This window comes from Chelonoidis abingdonii, chromosome 2 (assembly GCF_003597395.2).
Source record: "Chelonoidis abingdonii isolate Lonesome George chromosome 2, CheloAbing_2.0, whole genome shotgun sequence".
NCBI lineage: Eukaryota > Metazoa > Chordata > Testudines > Testudinidae > Chelonoidis > Chelonoidis abingdonii.
Genome location: NC_133770.1, coordinates 39,860,328 through 39,873,523, shown reverse-complemented (window position 1 = coordinate 39,873,523; position 13,196 = coordinate 39,860,328). Strand labels below are relative to the sequence as shown.

The following is a 13,196-nucleotide window of genomic DNA, read 5'->3' as shown; positions in this document are numbered from 1 at the left end:
TGACATACTCCGTTCATCCTTGTCCTCAAAAATTGCCCTCCCTATTAGTGAGTCTCTCCTGGACCCTGCAAACCAAATGACAGACCCCAGCATCGTTATCACCTACCTGCAAGCAGGTGGATACAAAAATGTTATGTCCCAGCAAGAGAGACAGAATTCCTCTTCTTCCACCTTCCAGACAACTCCATCGTAGTGGATTCTGTTAATTCTCATGGCCATCAAAACCAGATGAGGTCCACTCCCTACAATGGGGACTAGAAGTATTTGGATCTTTTTGGGAGGAAAATGTACTCCTTCGCCATGCTACAGTTTCAAATAGCCAATTACCAAGCCCTAATGGCAAAATACAACTACAGAAACTGTTGGAAACTGAACTATTTTATTGAACTGCTGCCTGAGTCACACCACAACCAATTTAAAGCCATTATTCAAGACAGACAATTAGTGGCCAAGATAGCACTATAATCTGCCCTTGATGCAGCTGACAGAATGGCCAGGTCTATCTCCGCTGCAGTGATTATGAAACGTGCATTGTGGCTACCTCTGTCAAGCTTCCCAAAAGAAGTTCAGTCAACAACTGAAGACCTTCCCTTTGAAGGCATTAAGCTCTTCACAGAGAAGATGGACGCCTTTCTTCACACACTAAAGGATTCTAGGACAACCCTCTGCTCAGTAGGTATCTACCCACTAGGACGAAAGAGGAAATTTAGTCCACAGCTGCATCATAAGTCATGCGCCTCCTGGTACCTGACTCAGTGGTACTACGAGCCACAGAGAGAGAAAACTATGTTCCCTAGGGATAAACCATCTGGCCCACAATTTTCCATGTCCCAGCCATACACTTCCAAGCACCAGTTTTGATGTATTGATTGAGGCGTTTATAGACCACTCCTCCCAACTGCTGCAGCTGACCGCCACTATCTACCAATTTGGCTTATGCCTGAGAATGCATAAGATCGAACCGATGGGTCTTGGAGATTGTTTGCAATGGGTACTCCTTACCCTCTCCACAACACCCTTTCCCGTCCTCCTTCAGGGACCCTTCTCAGTGAACATAAGATCATATGAATGGCCATACTGGGTCAGACCAAAGGTCCATCTAGCCCAGTATCCTGTCTTCTGACAGTGGCCAGTGCCAGGTTCTTAGAAGGAATGAACAGAACAGGTAATCAGCAAGTGATCCATCCTCTGTTGCCCATTCCCAGCTTCTGGCAACAGAGGAAGAGACACCATCCGTGCACCGTCCCTGCTAATAGCCATTGATGGACCTATCCTTCGTGAACCTATCTAGTTCTCTTTTGAACCCTGTTAGTATCTTGGCCTTCACAACATTCTCTGGCAACGAGTTCCACAGGTTGACTGCATTATGTAAAGAAATACTTACTTTCCTCAGTCACTCAGTTTTGTGAGATCCCTTTGTAACTCTTCACCGTCTGTTTTGGACTTAACTATCTTAAGTAGTTTTCTATCATCTGCAAATTTTGCTGCCTCACTGTTTACCCCTTTTTCCGGATCATTTATGAGTATGCTGAACAGCACTGGTTTCAGTACAGATCCCAGGAGGACATCACTATTTACTTCTCTCCATTCTGAATACTAATAATTTATTCCTACTCTTTGTTTCCTGTCTTTTAACCAGTTACTGATGCAGGAGAAGACCTTCCATCTTATCCCATGACAATTTACTTTGCTTAAGCGCCTTTAGTGACTTTGTTAAAGGCTTTCTGAAAATCTAAGTACACCATAGCCATTGTATCATCCTTGTTTAGATGCTTCTTGACCCTCGCAAAGAATTCTACTGACTTGATGAGGCACAATTTCCCTTTTCAAAAACCATGTTGACTCTTCCTGAGCAAATTATGTTCATATATGTGTCTGATAATTCTGTTCTTTACTATCGTTTCAACCAATTTGTCTGGTATTGAAGTTAGGCTTGCTAGCCTATGATTGCCAGGATTACCTCTTGAGCCTTTTAAAAAAATTGGTATCATGTAAACTGACTTCCAGTTATCTGGTACAGAAGCTGCTTTAAATGATTTACATACCACAGTTAGTAGTTCTGCAATTTTACATTTGAGTTCCTTCAGAACTCATGGGTGAATACCATCTGGTCCTGGTGACTTATTACCATTTAGTTTATCAATTTGTTCCAAAACCACCTCTAATGACACCTCACTCTGGGACAGTTCCTCGGATTTGTCACCTAACTAGAATGGCTCAAGTTGAGGAATATCCCTCATATCCTCAGCTGTGAAGACTAATGCAAAGAATTCATGTAGTTTCTCTGCAATGGCCTTATCCCCCTTGAGTGCTCCTTTAACATTTTGATTATCCAGTGACCCCACTGGTTGTTTAGCAGTCTTCCTGCTTCTGATGTACTTAAAATTAGCCGTTACTTTTTGAACCTTTGGCTAGCTGTTTTTCAAGTTATTTTTGGTCTTCCTAATGACTGCGCGGTAGAGAAGGAACTGAGCGGGGCTTAGCCCACATGCACTGGCTGGCCTTGTGGCGGGGCATGAGGAGAGACAGCGGCTGTGCGGGCCTAATGGACACTGCTGCTGAAGTTCTCCGATCTGCAGCACAGGGACACAAGTGCACCTACAGTGGAGCAACCATAGGGGGGACACATCTTGAAGAACCATCATTACCGCACAAAGTGAGTAACTTCTTATTCTATTGAATTATTGCTTTTGAAGATTCAATAGAACAAACTATTAATGCAGACAAGGAAACTTTTTAGGGTTTTTAAAAAACATTCCTCTGATACTGACCATTTTAAACCTATAAAATTTGGCTTCATTTGTCATGGTACTTTGTTTTATTTAAAAATTCTTTAGTCTTTATATCTTCTATTAATGCATTTCCACTGGTAGGTTAGAAGAGTAGCTTTTAACATGTTCAGGACTTGAACAATTTCTACTGTTGTCTAAAGCATTTGTCTGTTGAAAACTCTTCTTTTGCTTAGATAAATGAAGTTTTTTGGGCCAAGAGTTTAAAGGTAGATCTACACTTATGGTAGCGTGTGAAGTACAGATACTGCTTGCCCAGCTAGCATGGGTATAAATGGCAGTATAGATGGGAAGGCACTGCTTAGGCAAGTGGAATGCCCTGTATGCCTGAACCCTACGGAATATAGCTTACATGGCTCTCTACACACCCAAACAGTGCCTCTCATATCTACACTAATGTATTTAGCAATGTTGTGTCTCTCTGCGTCCCCAGTGCTAGTCTTCCCTTGCTGCAGCAAAAGACTGGTAGCGCAGAAAGGCTCTGGTAGCTCCCCCAAACTGAAGCCTTTCTGTGTGGTGGGGAAGAGCTCTAGTAGCTGCTGCTGGAGCCTTTCCCTGCTGTTTTCCCCCTCTGGATCCTTTCAGTGCCTTGTGTAACTACACACAGCAGTGAGTGTGGATGCAGCGTGCCTTTCACTGTCTTGTGTAGCTACACGTACCCTACACACTGCCACAAGTGTAGACAAATGTGAACAAGTTCAGAGTTGGGAACCATAGTAAGTGGCCTGATTTTTTTTAAACGTGTTCTGCAGCTTAGCGAATGCATTGTTGGACTGTTGTCTTATTTAGATGTCTAAATATGGATTCAGTAGTGTAGAGGAAGACTTAACAAAGGTAAGTTAGGCACCACATCGCATTGAGTCAGTGATAGTTGCATGTCCTACTCCTGTTTATGCCTTTTGGAAATCTCCCCACTAACTTTAGGCATCTATATTTGAAAGTCTCTTCTAGAGATTTTGAGGTGATCTGGTATAAAATTACTTTTGATCTTGAATTTTTTTTTTTCCCCCCAGTGCACAGTTTGCAGGACTTCTTTGTGAAGAAGAGGGTAATGGTGCCGATAATGTCCAATACTGTGGCTACTGTAAATACCATTTTAGTAAGCTGGTAAGAATTTATTGATTTCAGTTTATAAAATATGACACTAACTTGAATTTTTACTCAATGACTTGAGTTTCTAATAGCAATTAAAATAGTATTGTATGTGGGTTAGGGTGTTGCTTATACAAGAAACTGAATAAAATTATACAAAATTATATAGAAAATATTCTCGTTTTTTCCTTATGGTAATGATTTAATTTTGAGGGCAGAAATACTTCTTGAAAATGTATTATAGTGTTATGAACAAACGTTTGCTTTGGAATGTATTATCTCTTTCAGAGAAAAATAGGGAGCATGTTTAGACAATGACTTAAAAAAAAAGACATGTAATAGACCTGTATCGTTCAAAATGAGCTTCTGATTTCAGAGGCGCCGACTTTCCGCTTCCCTGGGGGTGTTTGACTTCTGCTCCGCCCCAGTCTGTGCCCCTGCTCTGCCCTTCCCCACCTCTTCTTGCCCCCATTCCACCCCTGAGTGTGCCCCCTCCCCGTGCCTCCCCCTCTCTTCCAGCGCCTCCTGCGTGCTGCTGAACAGCTGATCGTGGTGGGTAGAAGTCAGTGGGAGAAAGAGGGAGGGGTGGATCGGCGGGGCCTGCCAGTGGGCGAGAGGCGCTGGGGGGAGGGAGCGGAGCTGATCGGTGGGGCTGCCACGGAGTTGGCACCTATGTCTGTTTGCATTAAGGTCCTGTAATGTTTCCTCCTCCTATTTGATTTAGTTTGGCCACACTGACATATTCTTCTGGAAGCATCTTAACAAATTTTTTCCTCTTGGCAAGCCATGTATTGGAGGATATATCAGCCCACAAATTCTTCTTTCCTTCTTCTGTTATCCTTCCCCTAGCATTCTGTGTGTTGATCTATTACTCTACATTGAGCTGAGATCCTTGGCTAACTATCTTTTTCTGAAGCACACCAGAAAGGGGACTGCTTGATCCAGTGCTCTTTGAAGTCAGTGGAAAGACTCCCATTGACTTCATTGGGCTTTGGATCAGACCCTGTGAGTTGAGTGGCTTGTACCTCTTCTGATCATTGTCAGTTTGATAATCCTGAATATCTCTTCATATTAATGTATGTGTTCAGACTTGGAGGATCTACAGCTTTTATTTATTAAAATAGTATTAAAATCCTGGAGTGAAATTCTGTCTTCTTACACCAGTGGCTGAATTTAAATGACTCAGCTGATGTTTACACTAACACTGAATTTGTCCTCAGTGCTTCAGTGCAGACATGATTTAAGGATACTGTTATCAAATTAGTATTTCTTTTACAAAAAAAAAATCCCATATATTAAATATTATGTGGTGTGTGGCATTCCATGAGAAGACTGAAATATAAGTTAGTGAGGTCCTGTCAATAATGGCTAGTAAATGCACAGTTTTTTCCCTTTATAGTAGTTGTAAGACACCTAGATAGTGAATTTCTGTTGTAACCTCGAGAACCTAGGATGGTTAGAAAAGCAGCATTGGGCGTAGTGTCTTTAAAATCCCTTAATTGTGGTGCAGTCACTGAGATATGCTTTGCCTGCTTTATTGTGCAATTATGAAGTGACTTTAGAATTTGACACTTGCCTGGCACAAAGTAGTCCTGGTCCCTAACAAGGGCTCCTGAGTATTATTATAATACAACAACAACACAAAAAATCACTATCTGTCACCAGTAAATTAATGTATTTTAAATTGACATCCTTGTATCTTTTTTTAAAAATAGTTTTTCAACTTCTGTTTCATAACTGATAAGATACTCCAGATCGGTATTTATTTGAATGATAAATCATGAAGCCAGGACCCCTCCTCCTCACAGTGCACTTGAGACATGTCTCAAGTATGCATTTTTCCCTGTGTCTTGGTTAAGTTAATGGCAGTGTCAGCACCATGGCTTACCATATTCTCACTTGAGCAAAATCTTTTTTGTTTTTTTGTTTTAAGTTACCAGAAGGTGAAAATATATCTAAATGTAATTTAACATTGTTAAAAGGCGGTTATTGGCTCTTTTGTGGAAAGCATATTTGCAAATTGGTAGGCTGCAAATGTCAATCCGAGGGTAGTTGACTTCTGGTATGTTTGGGATAGTTAATGTTAACACTTCAAACAACAGTGTCAGTTTTTGTCAGGCTCTCAGTTAAAAGCATATTTATTTATTTTTTTTGTGTGGAGCAGTAAGGCATTTTTATCAAACTCAGTTGAAATGGATTGTTCCGTAATTTATTAAAATGATTCCTTTTTTACATACATAAATATATCTTCTCTTTTTAGAAAAAGAGCAAACGGGGATCTAATAGGTCATATGATCAAAGTTTAAGTGATTCTTCCTCTCACTCTCAGGATAAACATCATGAGAAGGAGAAAAAAGTAAGTGGATTTGTTGTTGCTAATTATATGGCACATCTGCTTAATAGTAGCACCTTGTAAATATTTCATTTAGTTATGGCTAAAATATATGGAGAATGTTTGCTTCTGAAATGTAAAACATTGAGAGTGTGTAATAAAGATAGTAAATCAGAGGCGATAGAACCTAAAGGGGAAGCCTTCTATTTTGGTACATTTGTGTACATACACTTTCCCTTTCCCCCTCCTCTAATGTTGGTATCTGGGATGTGAGAATAGCGAAACTGTTGGGGAAGAGTTGCTTGTATGCAGTTGCCTTAATCTTTAATGAAAACTAAGAGGATTTTTTGTGAAATCTTTGTTTTTTGCCTGCAAAAAAAAGATAATCTTTTTTAAAAACATATTGGTAGCCAGTCACTTCTAGTGCGGTAATTAAATCTCTTATTTTCTGTTTTTTCCCTTCACCCTTGGAGAAACTGAGATTGAGCTTAGCGAGATTGCTTGCTTGTTGGCAGATTATTTTCAGAGGTACTGTTAAGCCCACTGTGATGGCAGAATGACATGTCACGTGGGAATTTAAATCTTTTAAAAAAAAAAATATAAAAAGCATGACTAACCTCTAATTTGTATCCTTGTGGACTTACTCTTCTTATACTCTGATGTTAAATAGTTTAGGGAAGAAGGTTGATTCTATACTGGTAAGTGAATGATTGCAAATTTTTGGCTCACACTACCAAATTTACAATTGTGTAAGGTCATTTTACTGTCTGAATGCTGTAGAACAAAATAGCAGATAATTACATAATAATACAAACCTACTTGCATCCCGAGGGAGCAAAAAAGTGACAATTTACAGGTGCAAGCCCTGTATCCCTAATTTTTTATTTTTTAAAAATGAAATCTTTAAAATTATTTTATATGGGCATACTTGGTATTTCATATTTATTCAAAGGAGTGAAATAAGAATAAAACAGATATAATAAAGAAACATGTTTATATACATGTTTATGGTATTTAGAAACAACAGTTTTAATAGCAGGGAGAAGAAATTTGAATGAGTAGTGTATGGGTCTTCCTTCAAAGCTTGAAATTTTGTGAATTTTTGTTTTGCAAGCACATTTTCACCATGGATGAATGTTATGCCCCTTTTTTTTTATCAAGGTGACTTTTTAAGTGTTTAATCTTTGGCTGTGCTTTGATTGAATAGTTCCATAAACTATTTACCCTTTTGCCTCACCTAGTAACTCTGCAGTGGCTTTGTTCAGATGTATTTGTCTCTCTAAATTAACTTTAAAGATTAAAAAATATATTATGCCAGAAAAGGATTTGATTTTGGCAGATTAGTCAGAAATTCTGATAGAAAACAGCTTCGATGTCTACTGGCAACAGTTGCTTTCATAGGCTTTTTCAGTGGAGCTGTTATGGATAGCATAACATTCGGACAAGAGGGCACATCCTAATTATTTATTAGATGGAAACTCAAAAACAAAGTCTTACAAATAATTTTGTAGTCTATATTTATTCTAAGTTGAAAGTTAATATTTGTTTTGCTATTAGCTGAAGTCAATAGTAATTTAATTGCTTTATTGTCTTGATTATTATATTGCAGTTTACAATTTCTCAGAATAGGTGCTGGTCAGTTTAGTCCATTTGGAATGTCACAAAGATAGTTGACAAAAGTGCTACTTAATTTTTAAAATGTAAATCAAACTCTTCTGTAATTGTTAGGTGTGAACATGGGGCTGAGTTTTGGCTGTTAAAACTTGAGCAGCATTGAAGAGTCCTGAGGGAAGAACTGGGAGGGGCATCTCTTACTACACCTGTTCAAGAAGTATAGCCAGCACTTTCCCAGTATAGCTGCTCAACTGTTGCCATACCTAGAATCTCCCCCCTCTGCAGCTGCTAATTCTACCAGTACCAATAAGTTCCTCTTTGTACTGTACTTCCCAGCTTTGAGAGCCGAATTATGTTTGCCCCCTTTCTAGATGCACTGGGTTCTGTGAACTTGTTTGCCTTCAGCACACCCCAGAGGCAGAATTAAACCCACAATGTCTGTAAAACTAAACCAATCAGTACTATTAATTTGATGAAGTTATCTACTATTTTGATATTTAAAAGGCTTTATATAGTATTGTGACATTGCAGTCTATATGGTTTTATAAAAATATGGTAATGAGTGAATATAATGTAACTGGAATATGCTTCATGCAAAAGGTCTCTTGTAAGGTATCATTACAAAGCTTATAATCTACTGAGTGTGTTTATCCTATTTGTATAAATGTACCACTCTTGTATCTGAAACTAGAAATATGAAATATAACTCTGAGGGCCTAATTATGAAAAGTGTGGGCCATTAATGATGGTTTGGAATTTTGATGACTCCCATTAACCAGGACAATTGTCTGCAGATGGGTGTGTTTTACCTGTAAGTCTTCCTGTATGTGTGTGTGTTGGCAAGTGGGCAATGAAGTCTTGCAGTGACATGTGATCATGTCACCTGAACTGGAATCCATCTTTAACCTGGTGTCTTTCCATTGAGAAGGGGGGTGGGTGGGAACCCAGAGAGGGACAAAGATTCTCGCCTTACTGCAAAGGTATATAAAGGAATGGAACAGACAAAGGTGGAGGCATCATGAAGAATCCCCTTCATTCATGAAGAGCTGTACCAGGGAAAGAATTGTGCCCAGGTCTGGAGGTGTCCAGTCTGAGGAAACTGACTTAAGCATCTCTAAGGTGAGATTTCTGTATTCAGTTTGGTTAGACATAGATTTGCGCCATTTTATTTTATTTTGCTTGTGACTTAATTTGTTCTGTCTGTTACTACTTGGAACACTTAAATCCTACTTTCTGTATTTAATAAAATCACTTTTTACTTATAATTAAGTCAGAGTATGTATTAATACGTGGGGGAGCACAGAACTGTGCTATATCTCTCTCTATCAGTGTTATAGAGGGCGAACAATTTATGAGTTTACCCTGTATAAGCTTTATACGGGGTAAAATGGATTTATTTGGGTTTAGACCCCATTGAGAGTTGGACATCTGAGTGTTAAAGACAGGAACACTTCTGTTAGCTGCTTTCATGTAAATCTGCAGCTTTGGGGCAAGTTATTGAGACCCTGGGTCTTTGTTGGAGCAGACGGGAGTGTCTGGCTCAGTAAGACAGGGTGCTGGAGTCCTGAGCTGGCAGGGAAGGCAGGGGTAGAAGTAGTATTGGCACATCAAGTGGCAGCACCCAAGGTGGGTTCTGTGATCTAACCCATCACAAGTATATTATAGTTATTTCATAAAGCAATCTTGATTTGTTTTATATATCACATATTTGCAAAGCACTCTTACAGTTAAGACCACAGATCAGAATAAAAAAGTTAGTTTACTACAGTTAAATAACTTTTTATCAGTTGTATTTTTTTAACCTTGTTATTAATTTTTATTATCAGAGGACAATCCTCTTAAAATTGTATCCCTACTTACATATAATGCAAAATTCTTATCTTTACTGGGGATAAATGTTACCAACCTCCTTTGTAAAGTGCTTTGAGACCGACTGATGAAAATTGCTATAATGAGAGCTAAGTATTATTATTTTATAATAATTATGGATCAGTAAGCCAAGCATAGTATGAAGGTTAGTTATTTTGTTAAAGTTGATTACCTTTTTCATGCGACACTCATCTGATATATTATGCAGATGGCAATCCATTGCTGCTTATCTTATCTTATGGAGACCTGGGAAAATACAAATTAGTGCTATTTATTGGATATGGTTCCAAAAGAAAAATGAATGGTCCTGTAGCTTTGGATAGTTGAAAAGTGTTGAAATTGTAAGAAAAAGTCCTCTTGTTCTCTTTTTTTGGTGGCAGGGGGAGGAGGGGGAAAGAGAAGGGAGAACCTTAGCACTTGGGAAGAAATGTCTATGTTGAAAATCTGCCCAACTGGATTGTAAAATGTACCACTGAGAGACTAATGACAGTAATGCTTCAAGAGGCCTATTTGATTGTAATGTTCTGGATCTAGGAGTGTGGTCTTGTTTATTCTGTGTACACTGTAAGTAGAAAAAATGTCTAATATTAGTTGTGCACAGTGGGTAAGTGATTGGTTAACTAGTTGAATGCTAATAACCTTGAAGTGTGTGCTTATACTCTGAAAACTGACTCTTTAAAAATAGCGTAGTGGTTTTCCATGTTTCATTTTTACAGGCTTCCATGGTAAACCCGCTTGGTTTTCAAATAAAAAGATGTTATGTTTATATTTATTTTACCCCTGACTGTCAGACTAGGTTGAGTTTCCATTGCTGACTCTAGTATTGCCAATAAGTAAAGATTCTTCCACCGTAAATTAATTATTCTTCTGATATGTAAACCAGCATATAATTCAGTATTATTTTTGCAATTGTAGTAGGGCTAAAAAGTAGTTTTAACGTGCAGAAAAAGCAAGGCCCATATTCTGTCTTCAGGTAAGCACATGCAGCTGTTGCTGAAGTCTGAGAAAGGAGGTCTCATTTTCACATAATCCTCTTTTTTTTTTTTACTCTCGTGGCTGTTTGAATGTCAAATGGAGATTCAAACAAACTTGATTTTCTACATACTGTTTTCTCAGATTTCTTTTATTTTCACGTGTTGTCATATTTACTGAAGCTATCTGTGATATTGATCCTTATTTGCTAGTTGCTTATAATAAGTGTTTATTTTTTGATGACATCAGGAAATAACTTGGGGACAGTAATATTTTCCCTAAAGACTTTTCTAATCCATCATTACACCTAAAATGTTGATAGAAAATATTACATTGCTTGCATTTCTCAGAACAATAATTGTCAAAGAACTATAGTTTCAAGAAATAAGATTAAAAATGGCCTAAAACCACAATTCATATAATATTCTGGCTGTCTGAGTAACAAACTCAGACCAATTACAAAAAAAATTCGGATAAAAATGTAAATTAAACTGAAGCTTTAAATGTTGTAGATATAAGACGTCTTAATTTAAAAGATGTCAGCTATTTGTATCCTCCACAGTGTAATGTTTCTCAGCGCATTTACTTACTTTTTAATAAAAAAGGCAGCAAAGGGTAGCTGAAAGCCACCTTTTGTGCTTCCCCTGATCCTGGGTCAGCTAGGGATTGCTCTACCTTTGCCCTGGCTAGAATGGTTCAGATGGTGTGTGTTTCGTGCTCTGTCTTCTAAGAGCTGGATGTGTGCCCTTTATTACTTGATGTGTTTTGGGGAGGGCCCTTCCCTGATTTTGTGCTCATTGTTGTCTTGACCCCAAAAGGCAAGGCACACTCAACTCCAGACTTTCCATTATTAATAAGGTTCAATGAACCATATATTCAGCAGAAGACGATTGAGCCAGGGCAATCAAATATATCCAGAGTTGCTTGCAATTCCAGACTTCCTGACTGCATCAGTTGTTTGCCTGAAAACTAGCCTGTGGACAGAATAGCATTTTATGACATCTGGCTTTACATATTTTTGTGTAAAATATATCACATTTCTTATTTGAGGGCTTGTCTACACTTACAGTGCTGCCATGATGCAGCTGCGCCTCTGTAGCAATGAGGCCTTGTCTACACTACAGTTTTGTCAACAAAAGGTAGCTTTTGTTGACAAAAAGTGGAGATGTACACACTGCAAGGCTCCTCCTGCCGAAAAAGTCATCTGCTACGCTGACAAAATAAAACTACCTTAGTGAGAGGCATAGAGCTTTTTGCAACATAGAGCGATGCAGCATTAGTGTAGACAATGTGTTCCTTACGTCGTTTATCTGGCCTCCAAGTGGTATCCTACAATGCCCACTGTGACCACTCGGCTCACTCTTTTGAGCTCTGCTGCCCTGCATCCAGCTACACAGGCATGCACCCTTGCCCTTTCAATGCCCCAGGAAGCTTTGAAATTGCTCAGCATGGAGAGCTCACATAGCTACTGCCCAACTGAGCATGTGGGCTCCCAGCAGCCAACACACTCCTGCGTCGAGTACAGGGGTGGGGGTGGATCTCCTTGGTCTGTGGGGAGAGGAGGCTGTGGAAGAACTCTGAGGGAATCATGTAATCAGAACGTTAATGCGGAATCCTGCTCTCTCTGGCACTAGGACTGCAGCATCAGGCAGGCAGGGTGGAATGGGAGGAAGAAACTGATGTGCTGTGCAGAGCCAGGGAAAGAGGTCAGGGTGTCCCCCTCCCCCTGCTGGTGTTACGGTCTTCAGTGAGCAGGGGTGGGAGTTCAGCGAGGGTGCCTCTTTGTCTATCCGCCTTCCAATTCCTTGGTAGTCGATGCCGCTAACTAATGTGGCAAGCAAACCCAGTATAGATTGACACCACAGGATAAAGAACACAAGAGGCTCAACCTGTTCAGGCGCAAAATTTATTCTTTAGGCACATTATAATTCAGAATCACCAACTATTCTGCCTTGTTGGCAAAATACAATTATGATAACTGTGAGAAACTTGGCCCGTTCACAGCAGAGCTCCCCAAGGGAAAAAAAACAACACAATTTCAGGCCACTGTAAACGAGGGTCAACTCATAGCCAAAACAGCCCACTAAGCGTCCTTAGACATCACCGACACGGCAGCCAGAGCCACAGCTGTAGTGATGCACTGGGCATCCTGGTTGCAGGCCTAGGGCATCCCTAGAGAACTACAAACTAAAGTAGAAGACCTGCCCTTTGATCGAGAAAAGTTGTTCTTGATCAAAATTGACGAGATGCTCCACACAATGAAGGACTCTTGGGCCACTGTGCGTACTCTGGGAATTTATAGCCCCACCTGCAAAAAGAAGAAGATACCAACTTATCAAGGACCCAGAGACTCCTCCAACAATCGACAGCAACAACAGCAGCGTCAACGCTCACAGCATCAGAGAGCACCCCAATCCCAAGCACTGACTTCTCAATCGGCTTCTCCTAAACCATAATTTTGAAGATTTGGTCGAGGGGTTGAATCACCTCCCTCACCATGCAGCGCCTATGCACAATCTGTTCCCATG

At 39.7% G+C, this 13,196-nt stretch overlaps 1 protein-coding gene across 11 annotated transcripts in view; it reads left to right on the top strand.

Moving 5' to 3' along the window:
- Positions 1–13,196, top strand: part of MLLT10 (MLLT10 histone lysine methyltransferase DOT1L cofactor) — a 255,965-nt gene that overhangs the window by 110,350 nt on the left and 132,419 nt on the right. For 8 of the 11 annotated variants that reach the window (XM_032775641.2, XM_075062292.1, XM_075062293.1 and 5 more), the window contains 2 exons: positions 3,803–3,896; positions 6,142–6,237. In XM_032775641.2, coding sequence (XP_032631532.1) covers positions 3,803–3,896; positions 6,142–6,237 — 190 coding nt within the window. The remainder of the gene's footprint in view (positions 1–3,802; positions 3,897–6,141; positions 6,238–13,196) is intronic. The other 3 variants (XM_075062294.1, XM_075062299.1, XM_075062295.1) reach the window with 1 other exon arrangement.